At 42.3% G+C, this 15,821-nt stretch overlaps 1 protein-coding gene across 3 annotated transcripts; it reads left to right on the forward strand.

Annotated features, from left to right (window-relative positions):
- The first annotated feature begins 4,651 nt into the window (after nt 1-4,651).
- si:dkey-79d12.5 (maternal B9.15 protein) lies at nt 4,652-11,095 on the forward strand. 3 transcript variants are annotated; one of them, XM_062466634.1, is made up of 6 exons: nt 4,652-4,810; nt 8,115-8,292; nt 8,777-8,917; nt 9,168-9,510; nt 9,732-9,940; nt 10,330-11,095. In XM_062466634.1, exons 2-5 carry the CDS (start codon nt 8,120-8,122, stop codon nt 9,930-9,932), a joined length of 858 nt encoding a protein of 285 aa, XP_062322618.1. In that variant the 5' UTR covers nt 4,652-4,810; nt 8,115-8,119; the 3' UTR covers nt 9,933-9,940; nt 10,330-11,095. The 3 variants fall into 3 exon arrangements, with proteins under 3 accessions (XP_062322618.1, XP_062322617.1, XP_062322619.1); XM_062466633.1 differs by having other exon boundaries at nt 9,732-11,095; XM_062466635.1 differs by having other exon boundaries at nt 8,115-8,256; nt 9,732-11,095.
- Nucleotides 11,096-15,821: the final 4,726 nt, after the last annotated feature.

Genomic DNA, 15,821 nt, shown 5'->3' on the forward strand with positions numbered 1-15,821 from the left:
GGGAGAAAGAGAAGGCATCAGTCATTGTGTATGTGTGTGTGTGTGTGTGTGTGCAGGCAGGGAAGGAATGGAGGAGCGAGCGAGCGAGCGAGCGAGAGAGCGAGAGAGAGAGAGAGAGAGAGAGAGAGAGAGAGAGAGAGAGAGAGAGAGAGAGAGAGAGAGAGAGAGAGAGAGAGAGAGAGAGAGAGAGAAGGGGTGGTTCGGAAAGAAATATCTTAGGGGGGAGGGAAAGAGGAGGAGTATGTAAGTGGAGAGAGAGGATGGACATTTTTTTCTCTTCTTTTCTCGTTTCCCAGTTTTTTTTTGTGAAATTTCCCCCCTTTTTTCAAATGATCTCCATGTGCTCCCACTGTACTTTGCTGCTTTGTCAGTCGGCAGCTCTGCTGCCTTCCACCCCTTTTCTTTCCTCTCTCCCTTTGTCAAAGGCAGGAACGTCTTTGAGCCTGTGCACTTGAACTCAGTGCACCTCCCCTTGCTGGCCCCCCAGCACACAGGCACACAGGCATGAGACACAGCTAGCAGGCAGGAGCGAGCAAAACAGCGAGAGAGAGACAGAGAGAGAGAGAGAGAGAGAGAGAGAGAGAGAGAGAGAGAGAGAGAGAGAGAGAGAGAGAGAGAGAGAGAGAGAGAGAGAGAGAGAGAGAGAGAGAGAGAGAGAGAGAGAGAGAGAGAGAGAGCAGAAAAGGGCTGGGTGAAAAGCAGATAGGGGGAGGGGAAAGGTTTGTCAACGTTAGCTCAAGGCTATGGCGAAAGATCCGGCCAAAAGTTCAGGAAGTTTCAATAATCATTCCAGTTCATTAGCATACAGGGACTTTAAATTTGACTGAGACACAAAAAATCCCTTTCAGGACTAATCTTTAGAAATCCACGAGGAAGTTTCAAAAATCTTTGCAGTTCATGAACATGAAAGGATTTTGAAATGGACTGACTCTACATTGTATTTTAATTAACACAAATCACTCTACCTGTAAGAAAAAGTATATGAACAATACGGTTTTTAAACATTTTAATGTTAAAAGGCTGTCTCTAAGAAAAAAACACTCTTGTTTTAGTGGACCTTGCGACTGAAGTCATTGTGTTCAGGGCTGCACGTCCACATACACGGTGCATCTCTGTCTGAGCGGAGCTGCTTGGAGCATCTCGGTATGACAGAAGAAGACGCTTCTTTGTGAATACTGAAAGGAAAAAGCTGCGTTGTACTTGGCCAGGGAACATAGATCAGCCGGGTGAGAGACGACCCTTGACAATAGAGGTCACGCAGACAGCTTGCATGTGGGAGCGTCACACATCCAGAACTGGCACTGCACTGTCTTCTCTCTCTATGGAGCCAAGGCAGCGGGGTTAGGGTAAGGTCATGGTTGGTCCCCAGCTGTAGTGGAGGGAGGGGATGTATGAGTGAGCATCAGGAGGTTCAGGGTAAGGCCGGCACTATTCAGATTGTGTAGAAGAAACTCGTTTCTTTGAGGCAGCATGATTGGGTCTGGCCATGAAATCTTAAAGACATGGCACCACATGACTCAGCCAAGTGCAAAGTGAAAGTCTAAGCACTCAATTAGAAGAAATCCTCTCGATACGCAGCACAAAAATCACCATGGTAACAGCTCATATGCAGGCCTTTCACACAACACACCATGGCTTGGTGTAGGCTAAAAATGGTATCTAATCATATATCTAATAAATGGTCCATCAGAATGGTTCTTTCAACCTTTAACATTGCCTATTGAGTTGGCTAGAATAGGCTTGACAAGACAAAAAGATGCAATGGAGGAAAACAAACTTGACTACAACACAAATGAGGTATGAAAAAAATAAAAAATAATAATCTGATCCTCTGGAGCCCATTTAGTAGCACAATACGTACCACCTTCACAACTCTTGAAAATTTAATCAATTTCACTGGTGGAATTTGACCACAAAGCACCAAAATGAGCAGGCGGACATTCCCTCCTCTTCCAATCTGGCAAGAAGGCTGAGCCCTAATGCATTGCAAATACAAACGCGTATCGACCCACCAAGGAGCACAGGGGTGTGGGAGGTGCATAGAGGAGGAGACGGAGGAGGGTGGAGGAGGAAGAGAGGGATGAGGGTAGAGGAGGAAGAGAGGGATGAGGGTGGAGGAGGAAGAGAGGGATGAGGGTGGAGGAGGAAGAGAGGGATGAGGGTGGAGGAGGAAGAGAGGGATGAGGGTGGAAGAAGAGGTAGAGGAGACTGGGGAGGGTAGAGGAGGAACAGGGTGAAAGAGGAGGCAGAAGATGGGGATGAGGGCGTAGGAGAAGGAGGAAGAGGGCGTAGGAGAAGGAGGGTGTATGAGGAGGAGAAGAAGTAGGGTGTAGGACGAGGATGGGGAGGAGCAGATATTAAAGGTCAAAGTAGAGGTGTGCTGTATTCTCTCTCACCTTCGTTAAAGCTGCAGCAAATATACCTTCCGTTCATAACTATGTTACAGGAGACCACGGAGTGGGGCGGGGCGGCAAGAGAGAGAGAGAGAGAGAGAGAGAGAGAGAGAGAGAGAGAGAGAGAGAGAGAGAGAGAGAGAGAGAGAGAGAGAGAGAGAGAGAGAGAGAGGGGAGGAGAGATCGAGAGAAAGAGAGGGAGAGATCGAGAGAAAGAGAGGGAGAGACAGAAATAGAGAGAGACAGAGAGAGAGAAGGAGGGAGATAGAAAGAGAGAGAGACCCAATTACATTAGAAACACTTCTCCCCTAATGCAGACAAACTATTCTCCGGCCCAAGGACAATCATTACCTGAGAGGAAAGCGGCAGCGTGTGCGTTAGGGGAAGAGATGCTTATACTGGGCCTGATCTTGAAAGGGCCTGTGCAATCGATCGCATTAAGCTCCCTGCGAAACAGAGAAATCAATATGTTTTTAAAGGCGAAGCAGGTTGCGTGCGGCATGCGCGTGTGGGCTCCATTGATACCAGGCGCACTTAGAGAGTGGCTGGAACTGAGGCAGGAAAACGATCTGAATTTGAGGTCAGGTCATCAGATTCCCAACCATTATCTTCCAGGTCAAGGATCTTATGACAAATGTGTGGGAGACTTCAAAAATAAACTCCTTCAGAAAACAACAACGTATAAATCAGAGGCATCTCAAGGAAATGATGCAACGAAACTCTGACTCAAACTCTTGGATTACAGCCAGAGGAGATGAGAGAGAGATAAAGAAGCCATTTCTCAGGGCATGTAGAGGCTCAGTCTGAGAGGGGCCAGATTAGACCAACACCCTGCATTCCTCCTGGGGCGAGCAGGAAGCCAAACCACCCTTGGCTCTCCCGACAAATTAATTGCTTGTTTAAAGACATCAAGAAAAAAACGCAATCAGTCCAGCAGCCAACGACCGGATTGGCCTACTGAGGCAGAGGCCAAGAAAATGGAGTTGGGGTGGGAGAGAGAGAGGTCAATCAATACAGACTACTGCCTAACCGTATTTTTTATTTATTTATTTTTTGTAAGCTCTACTTTCGTCTTTTCTACCTTGTATGATGGCATTCCTATGCCCATCACCGTCACCTCCTAATCCTTCTATCCTCCTACCCACCCCACCTTCCGTCTCTCTCTGTCTCTTTATTTCTGTCTCTCTCTCTCTCTCTCTTTCCCGTTCTCTCTCCCTCTCTCTATCACACACACAGCAATCACTTCCTCTTGAGTTGGCATCTGGGGCAGAGTCTATGATCCAACAGAGGAATGGGGGTAGGAGAGGAAGAGAGAGAGAGGAAGAGACCAGACAGCTATCTAACACACTGTACTCTGGCCAGCTCTGACCAAACTGACCTCACCTCACAGACTGCCATGAAACCAGTGTCTAATTATGACAGTGCACGTAACAGCAAAATCAAGAGGCAGAGAGGAAGAGAGAGAAAAGGGAAAGGGAGAGAACGTGGGAGGCGGGGAAGGGATAGAAAGAGAGAGAGAGAATGTGGGAGAGTGAGAGACACAGAAAGAGGCAGAGGGAGAGACAGAAAGAGACAGACAGAGAGTAGAGAATAACAGATGAGCCTGACGAATCAGGTGTGTCTGCCCTCTAGTGGCCATTGAGAGCACGGCACAGAGCAGTCTGAAACACCTCTCTGGATATGATGTCATAGTGTGAAACTCCTGAGAGTCAGACAGAGGCATAGGCTACTGCAGACATGGCTGCAGCAGGAGTCAGCTTCAATAAGCCACACAAACACAAAGAACGCTGCTTGAATGTGTTATCACAGGGTGGTAAACAATGCTGAAAACTGCTGTAATAAAAACTGGTGCTGAATATCTTACGTATGGTAACCGTTTTAGCAAAACACTCCACACACGTAGTAATATTATTCAGATACTCAGATTATTCAGGTCTATGTTTATCAACCACCTCGGGGAAGTTCAAATTTAGGATCAGAAGCTCTGTCTGTCCATTTAACTCGATTTCAAGGACATAACTAGTGCCAAGGAAATAGTCTAACGAGTTACATTCGCAACATCCAATCAGACTTGCTTTAATTCAAGGGATTTGTAAATTTAAAATTAAAACAGCCACCAACCGGGCCTACCCATATTTGGACTAGAGCAAGTAGCCTACCCAGTGTAGTAAGGAGAGTCAGAGTTGCTCATAGACGTGAGCAAGGAAGTGAGTCATGTTGACGGTAATGTTACGTCTCGCTTTCACCAGCCCAACAGACACGCCAATGCAAAACGTGAAACGTGGGCTGGTTTGACTGTACCGATCAGAGAACAAGGAAGCGACATGTGCTGACAATAACCCTGAAGTTTTATATTCAGCAGTAGCAGAGAACATATCGACCAGACCGTCTACTATTGTGGATGTTAACAAACTTTTGTAAGTATTTTTTATTGGTATTTTTAGGCAGTGGGGTGTGATGATTTATTGTGCATTATTGTTCATACGAGGAAATAAATAAGGGTACTTACTGTATTAAAAAATGTAAAAATAGGGTATTTTCTATTATTGTCCTTACGTTTTTAACCCTGTTACCAAAAGTAAACTTAACAGAACTATAGTTTCGCGTTAAAACATAGGCCTAGGTGTCGGCTACCTTCATTTCCTAAGTTTTGTCTAAGTATAGACTAGCCTACGGTATAGGATTTGAGAAAGTAGCCTGTCGTTCACAATAACATTAAATAAAACATATATTTGGATACATTGTGAATTTGTATCGTTTTTATACAAGTATACAAGTTTGTGAAAGCAGATCGAGTTCTAACATGACTTACTTTGGGAAAACCCATTCCGCGTAGGACGAAAGGGTTTTTACCCAACGAGAATTCAGGTGAAGAAAAAATGCGCAACTAAATTGTCTGATGTCAACAGTGTCATGTTGACCTCGTTGACAAATAGTTTTTGACATTGTTGCCTTGTTGGTAAATATTTGATTTATAACAGGTTACAGAAAGTAAAACTTTATCGAACATTTTGACATTTGGAGAACTCTTTCTAAATCCACAACTTAGGACACGTGTGTCTGGACGCTTACACGGTTCCTTTCTTTGTGAAGAGTAAACTTGGAACTCCAGTTTTGCTTCGATTTCATGTGAGATTATACACTGACATTCAAAACCACAAGCTGCGCTAATACTTCATCCATATTTTCTGTCATTAAGACACGGGTCCCCATGTTCAGGTGACACATGATGAAGCACTTTCATAGCCTATACAGCAAAAGGTTCTACTCATCAACAACAACAGTTCACAAGGAAAACTTCTAAGTTGCATTCCGGACAAATAGTTTGCAGTAAGCTCTTCACCTGTTTTGGATATGCTGACACAGTTATTGGTTTCGCCCCAGTGTGTGGTTGCTCGTCTACATGATTGAAGTGAATTTAGGCTATGTCTACAAACAAATACATTCAGGGAGTCTTTACTCTCAACGCTTTTGAGTTTTTCCCTGGCTATGCTCTGACAGGTTTCCCATGTTTAACAAAATGGTAAACATGGATGGGTGTGCCTGCTATAATTGCAACTCCTGGTTGAACACCTGGATAAGCGAATTGGATAATATTAAGTTTATTTATTAGTTGTCATTTATGTTCCCTGTTAAACACTGGATTTATACAGCCCCTTTAAATCGAGTTTCTAACAAGGCTGACTAATTCAGCCGTCATTTAATAACAAAGGGATCCATGCTGTAACACTGTAGTTGTAACACTGTAACTTCACTCACAGGCAGCTGACGCTTCTGTACGAAACATGAACCACAGGCACCATAATTCATTATAATATATATCGTTTTTATTTATTTCTATTGTTTTTATTCCTAGCTCACTCAAGAAACCTGTTCTTACCATTTGTTATTGACAATGTATTTTACCTACCCCTTGGACAAAAGCTTTTGCAATTCCATCACCTTACACTGGAAATGGTAACAACAGATGTGGTGAGACAACTTGGAAGTACAAACCTTTATGCCAGCTATCTGTAGTAGGAAATCCTACCCTGAACATAGGTAGATGCAGGGTGTATTAAGTTGTTGATGATGCATCTGTGTGTGTGTGTGTGTGAGAGAGAGAGAGAGAGAGAGAGAGAGAGAGAGAGAGAGAGAGAGAGAGAGAGAGAGAGAGAGAGAGAGAGAGAGAGAGAGAGAGAGAGAGAGACAACAGCACATCATAGGGGGGACACTGTGTTCTAAACTGTCTGGCGTTAGCGATAGCTCTAATAGAAATACTGTAAAAAGTTTGGTTACAGCATGGTACAAAAACAAAGTTTTTCACACAAATCCAAGTTCTTAGGTTGGCTTCTCAAATTAATTTGATTAAAATATCAAAATGCTCTCACATCACATTATAGAAGGTGTTTTTCTGTCAAAAGTCCAAATTAGTACCAACCAACACCGTGAATCCTTAAAATGAGGAAGTCAACACCAGGGTGTATCATTTACAAACCACACACATACTGCTATTATTTAATCATAGCACATACATTTCTTCGGGGCAAAACAATAAACTATAGCCATTACATCTGGTGCCATTATCTGATTTATACCTTTACTGTTTTATACAGCTACACAATCAGAGTCCCTGACGCTAAAAGGACAGAATATACAGTACATTTGCCAGAATAACACACACTGTCATGTAAGCTGGGCTTTTAGTTTGCATCTCATTTGCCCATGGTTCTTTGTGCTCTTTATGTAAACAACAGAATGTCATACACAAGGCTACAATATGGACCAGTCTCTCTAAAAAAATAAAGAACTCCATGCCAAGGTAACATAAATAGAAAACTCAAGGTCTGACAACACCAGGAAGGGCTGTTATCAGCAGAGCTTGAGTTCCTGTTAACCAACGTCAGACGCAAAGGCACCAACTGGTAGGCAAAGACAGTTCTTATTATACTCTCCTCAAAGTTCAAACTTCATCATCAGTAATGACTGCCTGTGCATCTGTAACTGACGTGGAAATTGATACCATACTGTTGAATTGATGAAGATTGATTATGATTATTGATTCATCAGATCGAGAATGAAGCTCTTGAAACACCCCTTTAAGTATTGTTCTAATGGAAAACATATATTAAACTGTTGACTGATTATTAATACCACTGAATGATAAAAGATATTGAGCTTATGTGTGTGATCTGTGTAGCAGTGTCTAAGGAGCGAGGTGGGAGGGGGGGGGGGGGCTACCCAGGAACAGGTGTCTTCCTTCTTAAACAAAGGCATAAGCTAGAAGTCAAGATTTATAGTTTTTTGGCCCTACGCCCAGAATCTTATCTTAAGTCAACAAAGGGCCGAGACAAACTACGAAAAGCCACCTTTTGGAAAACCAAGAACTAGGCCTTAATTTGGATGATTCACGACCAAACGCCTTCTCTTTGTATGCTGCATGAAGGTGTCTTGATCAAGAGACCGTCCACTGTTTACCAGCATCACAACACGTGTATCAAAATGTGAGCATTGCGTATAATAACGTGCATATAACAACATGCCCTGTTACAGTATGGGGATAGGAAAGTGAGATTCAGACTGAACAATCCTCTGGCTCTGTGATTAGGCAGTATCACTTATTTAGCCTGTATTCAGTCATTGACATGTTAGCATAGCAGATTACACAGTTAAAGCTTGTCTTTGAAACTAATGTAATTACCTCAACATCATTTTTTTGGTCTGGTTTTCTTGTTTCCACAGAAAGGATGAAACGAGAGGTCAAGGCAGGGGTGAACTTCCTGAAGCGCCTTGCCATGGAGCGAGGGGGGCTGGGCGAACATAAAGCAGAGGCCTTTGCGGAGAAGCTACGGGAGCTTCTGAGTGACAAATACAACGAGCACTGGTACCCCGACAACCCCAGCAAAGGACAGGCTTTTAGGTAGGAAAGATAGAGGCTTGATACTGATTAAAAATAAATAAAAAATTATAATACTACGGCGCCTTCGACATATTCACCCAACCATGCAAATACATCATGATGTATAATCAGTTTTAGTAAATTGTTACAACCGTGATATATAGAATACAGGATAATGCCTGCAATGTTACAACTTAAGGCTGACAAATCATCTCTGTATGAATACAGTTTGCTACAGTATGACCACAATATGTGTAAGGAAGAGTTTCTGGGCACATGTACAGCGTGTGTCTCTGTAGGGTCAAGAGGTCATGCAGCGAGGCCCCCTCTGAGCAGAATATAGCATGCAGTCCAGACAGTGGGGAGACAGTAAGGAAAATCATGTACAAATAGGGCTTATGTGATTAACGACCACTTCACCTGCTGAACGTTCTAGTGTGTCAATACATTGACCACTGACCCGTTGTCCAGGTGGTGTGGGTGACCTCTGACCTCCCTCCCTCAGGTGTGTCAGGATGAGCGCGGACATGGTGGAGTGTGACAAGGAGGTCCTGAGGGCTTGTGTGGAGAGTGACCTCCAACTCAGCCAGCTGGGCCTACAGAGGGAAGTCACCTTGTGGATCGACCCTCTGGAGGTGAGCGCAAGGTGAGTCACACATGACAATGGGTGGACACGGCCATGATGGGGTGACAGACCTCAGACAGCGAGAGAGCCTCGGGGGAAAACGACACCGCTGTTTTTCAGCCAGGCCATGTAAAAGTGTTGCCATTCCCGTTCGCATGACTAACGAGTGTAGGAGGGAAACCCAAGGTGTAACTCTAGTTGAAAAACCTATAATCCATTGGTGACTGTGTGGTTTGACAGGAACTGACATAGTCCTTTCCTGTGTCCACAGGTCAGGAGACAACAGCAGGTACTTCACCGTCGCTCGTTTCAACGAGGGGGAGGAGGATCAAGTGGAGGATGTGAAGACAGAGCGGAGTGAGGACTCCGCAACATCGGACTCTGGGAATCTGGACACGTCCGACTACCACTCTGCCACCTCGTCTGACTGCGGCTCCTCCATGTCCAGCGACACAGAGGAGGACGGGAAGGACGGAGAGACCGAGGCAAGACCAGACAAGAAAGACAAGACAAAGGACAAGACGGAGAAGGCGGAAGGCACGCTTGGTACGATAACCATGGTACCTAGACCACGGGGCCGCTTGCGGAATCAACATAAGTTCTCCCCAAAAATGGTAAATGACTTTTACTACTGTGGTGTGAGTCTAATTCTTATCCCAAAAGAAAGAGGTTCCAAAGATTGTGTGAAATTATTTTAACCTCTATCAAACTAAATATATCCGAGCTATCAAAACGAAATACATTTACATGTTACATAGATTCATTAAAGCTCAAGTATCTATAACCGTGTCCTTGTTTATCACTTAAACCCCCATCTTCTCTTCTCTATCTGTAGGCCCCGACAACTATGCAGTACTTTTATCACCCGGGACCTGTTTGGCCTCAGTACAAGAAGAAGGGCCCTGTCTTCCTCACCACAGTGTGTGCACCTCCACCCCCACCCCCAGTATTTGGCTACTATGTTATGCCTCAGCCCTCCCCACAGTTCATTTTGCCCCATGCCACCCTTCAGCCATGGGGTGCTGTTATGGGCTAAACCAAAACGTAAGACGGGGGTGGGAGAAAGGGTTAAAGAACAGCATGTTTGAGACAATCTTGCTTGTAGTTAATAATGATGACCTGGCGGGTTTCTAGTTCAAGTTAGGCACAATGTTTTCTGTAAAGGTCATAAATGACTTACTGGGGTAAATACAATTCAGAAAAGGAAACTAGGCAATAGCTTTTTTACACTCTTGGCAAATAATATCTTATTTTGGATAAAGGGACTACTGATCTTACCTAAAGTATAAAGGGTTTACCCGCTGGTTATGTCTTCAAGGTAACCTCATCTGTTCTGTATACAGTGTATAGATCCTTGTTCTGGTGTGTTCTGTGAATCTTATTTCAGTTAAAATTATTTTAAAATCATTTTTGTTGTTTGATCTGCATTACAGACAGCATCTCAGGGAATCAGCAACAGACTGAATCAGCAACAGGCTGAATCAGCAACAAACTGAATCAGCAACAGACTGAATCAGCAACAGGCTGAATCAGCAATCGGCTGAATGCCATCAATGTCTGTAATACATTTGATCCTTGGATGTGATTCTCTTTAATCTTGTACCTCAGCCTCTCAATGCTGAAATTATAAATCCTGTGTATAGACTGTATAGCAATATGTAGTCTTTGACACAAAATCCTTGTGTGTGTATTAGATTAGTTTTGATATTTCAATCTAGTGTGGATCACTGTTGTCACCTGACTGATAATAACCTATATATTTTTATACTAAATAATGTTTAAGCTACAATGCTGCAGCCTTTTGCAATCAATTGCCACATTCATCTTGCATGTATAGTTCAAGTTTAGTTATTAATTGACTTATTTATTTTTCCATCATTGAATGGCACTCATGTCTATACTGTTAATTCAATTTCATGCACAATCCTTTTGGGTAGGTCTTGCCCTAAATGGTTTTCATGGTAATGTGCTTGCATGGACACATATAGCTTTAAATCGCTTTCTACACTGGAAAGGAGAACCCTGGACTTTAATACTGTTGGTAGTTTTCATACTAGTGATTATGTCCTTGTTGATATGTGCATATTTATTATTTAATTTACCTGTTTATTCTCAAACTGTGCTTTTTAAATCACATTTTATACCTCGCACCTCTATTTTCATATAATAGTTGATTAAATCTGTCAAGAACTGACGTAACATTTTGCTTTGTTTTTTGTTCTTATACATGTTCCTTAACTACAAATATACTGTACGATTTGAAGTGTGAGATAGAGAGATTACACTAGCTCAGAGCAGGAGCGTTGCTAGACGGGCACATGCCCCTCATTACTCGTATCACCTTTTTTACATTTAGCGACGCTCTTTCAGCACAGACCTAACAGGGGTGAGAGGCTGTGTGTGTGTGTGTGTGTGTGTGTGTGTGTGTGTGTGTGTGTGTGTGTGTGTGTGTGTGTGTGTGTGTGTGTGTGTGTGTGTGTGTGTGTGTGTGTGTGTGTGTGTGTGTGTGAGGAAATGTTTCATCTTTTACATAGTCCACACTGTCCTGTTGTTGAAATAAAGGCTGAGGTTTGTGGGGAGTGATTATGTTGTAACTGTAATTGGGACGTGTTTGTTTTCCCAAGATTGTGTTGTGTACTTCAAAATACATTTCAGTCTTTTGTTTTGTTCACTAGAAACTTAATTTAGCCACTAGAGGTCTCCCTCTATCCATTTTTATGAGTAGACTCACTTACTGTTAACAGTTTTTATCGATTGCTTTGACACAAAAATGTCAAATAACAGTCAGTGAAACCTGACACTCAAGGAGCAAAACAGAAGCCCAGGGGTCTCAGTTATAAACGTTGCGTACGCACAAAACGGGGCTGAAAATGTGCGTACGCCACTTCCCACGCAAAGGTTGTGATTTATAAAAAACAAACCTGACGGGAGAATGCGCGGTCCTCCACGCAAACTCTGACCCATGCGTAGGCCTACGCACATTTTGGAGACAGTGGGACGCATATGACCAAACTGTAGTCAGACTGCAGAAAGTAAATGTGGGAAGAACGATTACTCGTAATATTTATATATTTTGTTTTCCTCACACCATTTCATCATTATCGTGAAGATTAAATCCAGCAGTGTTATTTGCGCTTGTACTGAGTGATAATTGTTCCATAAACACCTCGTACAATCCAGTGGCGGCTGCTGGTATATACATTTTCAGTTCACTGGCTAGTTCACCCCTACGACACTAGCCTAGCCTAATGTATGAATGAATGAACGAACGATCTAACCAAAAAACATTTAAACCCGAAGGAACTAGAGAGGGTACAATTTCTGGGGAAATTGTAGGGTGTGCTTGCTTGCGTCGTTTGCACAGGGGTCCGTTTTTGAATGACATTTTTTTTTGCTGCTCATTTACAACTGAAAATACGAGTGAAGTGTAGAATGAAATAGATGTCTTCTCATTTCCCCTGCAAGAGGCAGCCTCATAGCTGAATCAAAACGAATAAATTTGGCAGAGCGGTGTAAAAATTGACCTAATCTCTATGATTTAAACGTCCTTTTAAGTTTTCCCTTCATGATATTTTCAGGCATTTAGCCTACTCATTGCATTCATTCATTAATAAAGAACCCCCTTTGAAGATTATTCTACGACGTTACTGGCAGTAGAAGATGGAATCGAGATTCAAACAGTACCATCTGCTAACTGAAAATATGCCCCCAAAAACGTAAATAAGCTTAACATTTATTTAATGGAAAATCGCTCATTGATAAAAAGCTCACTGGTAGCGATCATTGTCAGTAACAACGCAAAATGCGATATAGCCCTGTGTGGAGAAGCTGCCCCGGTAAATTCTACTACGGTACAGTACTAGACTACTGCTGTGTTCGTCTTGGTACTGTAGCGATTGCGTTGGTTGAATTGGATGTAACGTTCCGTTGTACGGTTTAGGCTGAAATTAATTATTTTCATGAACAGATTGACAACGTTTAGGCTGTGGCAATGAAGTTCAGGTTAGTAGTTAGATAGACTTTTGATTTAAGTAAGGGGAGTGCCGAACATGTTCTGTCGCCGTTTGACTTCCTACAACAGCTGTGTAAGTTAGATGTTTTTGTCGTGTGTCTCGCGTAAGCTACAGCGTTGCAGTGAGCTACACTGGTTTGAAACCACAGGTAATGGTAATTTCACCAACAAATCGTTTACTAATGTCAGAATAAATCCTACAACGAAAATGTATATGTGAGGAATGTTTATTTTAACGATTGAAAACAGATAACGCTACATCATAGACCACTGTAGTATGTGTTGCCCGGGCAACACAGGCTAATGTCATGATGCTAATACTTCAGTGAAATAGTAGACTACTGTTTCCGAAAGTAGATGTACTTCCTTAATAATATCAGCTTATACTGTACATTACACATCACAATTGTGTGTCATATCACAAAGTAAAATGAGTAAATAGTTATCACCCTGGCCTCTTTGCTTGTGGCGTTTCTGCAGCTGCCTTGCAGTAAAGCTATAGTTAGCCTAGCTATCCCCCAAGTTAACAGATGCGAAACGAATGTTCTGCCAAAGGTAGTCACGCGTGTTTTCGTGACGTTAGTGACGTAGTGACGTTAGTAACGTCAGTGACTGTGGCTAGCAAATTAGCCACCGTTAGCTTCACTTTTCGCCACAAAAACTTAACTTCAGCCTAAACCATGCAACGGAACGTAAATTCCAATAGAAGCAACTCAATCGCTACCAAGACGAAACTTTTGACACCTACGTTGTCTATGTAGGCCAAATATTGACTGAGTTTTAGGGGGGCAAAAAGAAATAAAAATAATAATAATAATATATATGTGAGAGAACAAAGGTTGTGCTCTCGCCGAAGGCTTGAGCACACCCAACTAGAGAGGGTACAATTTCTGGGGAAATTGTAGGGTGTGCTTGCTTGCTTCGGTTGCACAGGGGTCCGTTTTTGAATGACATTTTTACAACTGATATATCTGTATATTTTATATAAAAATGCATACTTATTATTTATAAAGATTACATAGATTTAAAAGCATTTTTTTTGTGCTGCTCATTTACAACTGAAAATACGAGTGAAGTGTAGAATTAAATATGATGTCTTCTCATTTCCCCTGCAAGAGGCAGCCTCATAGCTGAATCAAAACGAATACATTTGGCAGACCGGTGTAAAAATTGACCTAATCTCTATGACTTAAACGTCCTTTTAAGTTTTCCCTTCTCGTGATATTTTCAGGCATTTAGCCTACTCATATTGCATTCATTCATTAATAAAGAACCCCCTTTGAAGATTATTCTACGACGTTACCGGCAGTAGAAGATGGAATCGCGATTCAAACAGTACCATCTGCTAACTGAAAATATGCCCCCAAAAACGTAAATAAGCTTGACATTTATTTAGTGGAAAATCGCTCATTCATAAAAAGCTCACTGGTAGCGATCATTGTCAGTAACAACGCAAAATGCGATATAGCCCTGTGTGGAGAAGCTGCCCCGGTAAATTGTACTACTACGGTACAGTACTAGACTACTGCTGTGTTCGTCTCTGTAGCGATTGCGTTGGTTGAATTGGATTTAACGTTCCGTTGTACGGTTTAGGCTGAAATTAATTATTTTCATGAACAGATTGACAAAGTTTAGGCTGTGGCAATGAAGTTCAGGTTAGTAGTTAGATAGACTTTTGATTTAAGTAAGGGGAGTGCCGAACATGTTCTGTCGCCGTTTGACTTCCTACAGCTGTGTAGATGTTTTTGTAGTGTCTCGCGTAGGCTACAGCGTTGCAGTGATACACTGGATTGAAACCACAGGTAATGATAATTTCACTCACAAATCGTTTACTTGTAATCTAATGTCATAATAAATCCTACAACGAAAACGTATATGTGAGGAATGTTTATTTTAACGATTGAAAACAGATAACGCTACATCATAGACCACTGTAGTATGTGTTGCCCGGGCAACACAGGCTAATGTCATGATGCTAATACTTCAGTGAAATAGTAGACTACTGTTTCTGAAAGTAGATGTACTTCCTTAATAATATCAGCTTATACTGTACATTACACATCACAATTGTGTGTCATATCACAAAGTAAAATGAGTAAATAGTTATCACCCTGGCCTCTTTGCTTGTGGCGTTTCTGCAGCTGCCTTGCAGTAAACCTATAGTTATCCTAGCTATCCCCCAAGTTAACAGATGCGAAACGAATGTTCTGCCAAAGGTAGTCACGCGTGTTTTCGTGACGTTAGTGACGTAGTGACGTTAGTAACGTCAGTGACTGTGGCTAGCAAATTAGCCACCGTTAGCTTCACTTTTCGCCACAAAAACTTAACTTAAGCCCAAACCATGCAACGGAACGTAAATTCCAATACAAGCAACTCAATCGCTACCAAGACGAAACTTTTGACACCTACGTTGTCTATGTAGGCCAAATATTGACTGAGTTTTAGGGGGGCAAAAAGAAAAAAAAAAAATAATAATAATAATATATATGTGAGAGAACAAAGGTTGTGCTCTCGCCGAAGGCTTGAGCACACCCAATAATATATATGTGAGAGAACAAAGGTTGTGCTCTCGCCGAAGGCTTGAGCACACCCAATAATATATATGTGAGAGAACAAAGGTTGTGCTCTCGCCGAAGGCTTGAGCACACCCAATAATAATATATATGTGAGAGAACAAAGGTTGTTCCCTTGCCGAAGGCAAAGCACACCCAAATATGGGAATTAGGTTCAACTGAAAAAAGGAATGTGATGCATAATTGTATGAAATGTATGATGAAAATTGGCTAGCAATTTCGCCAAGCAAATATCAAGAAATAGGTTGCAGCCGTTTGTCTTTCAACTACAGTTGCAAAATCCGTGATGGGACTGAGCTTGAATAGCTTCGGCGACTTTTTATAGTACAAAATCGCTGTC

This window comes from Osmerus eperlanus, chromosome 7, assembly GCF_963692335.1.
Source record: "Osmerus eperlanus chromosome 7, fOsmEpe2.1, whole genome shotgun sequence".
Classification (NCBI taxonomy): domain Eukaryota; kingdom Metazoa; phylum Chordata; class Actinopteri; order Osmeriformes; family Osmeridae; genus Osmerus; species Osmerus eperlanus.

Bases quoted from the DNA above. Each gene is read 5' to 3' on its own strand.
- si:dkey-79d12.5 (XM_062466633.1), top strand. From the start codon at position 8,120: ATGAAACGAGAGGTCAAGGCAGGGGTGAACTTCCTGAAGCGCCTTGCC. The intron at 8,293-8,776 runs GTAGGAAAGATA...TCCCTCCCTCAG, and splicing joins AGCAAAGGACAGGCTTTTAG to GTGTGTCAGGATGAGCGCGG. The intron at 8,918-9,167 runs GTGAGTCACACA...CTGTGTCCACAG, and splicing joins CCTCTGGAGGTGAGCGCAAG to GTCAGGAGACAACAGCAGGT.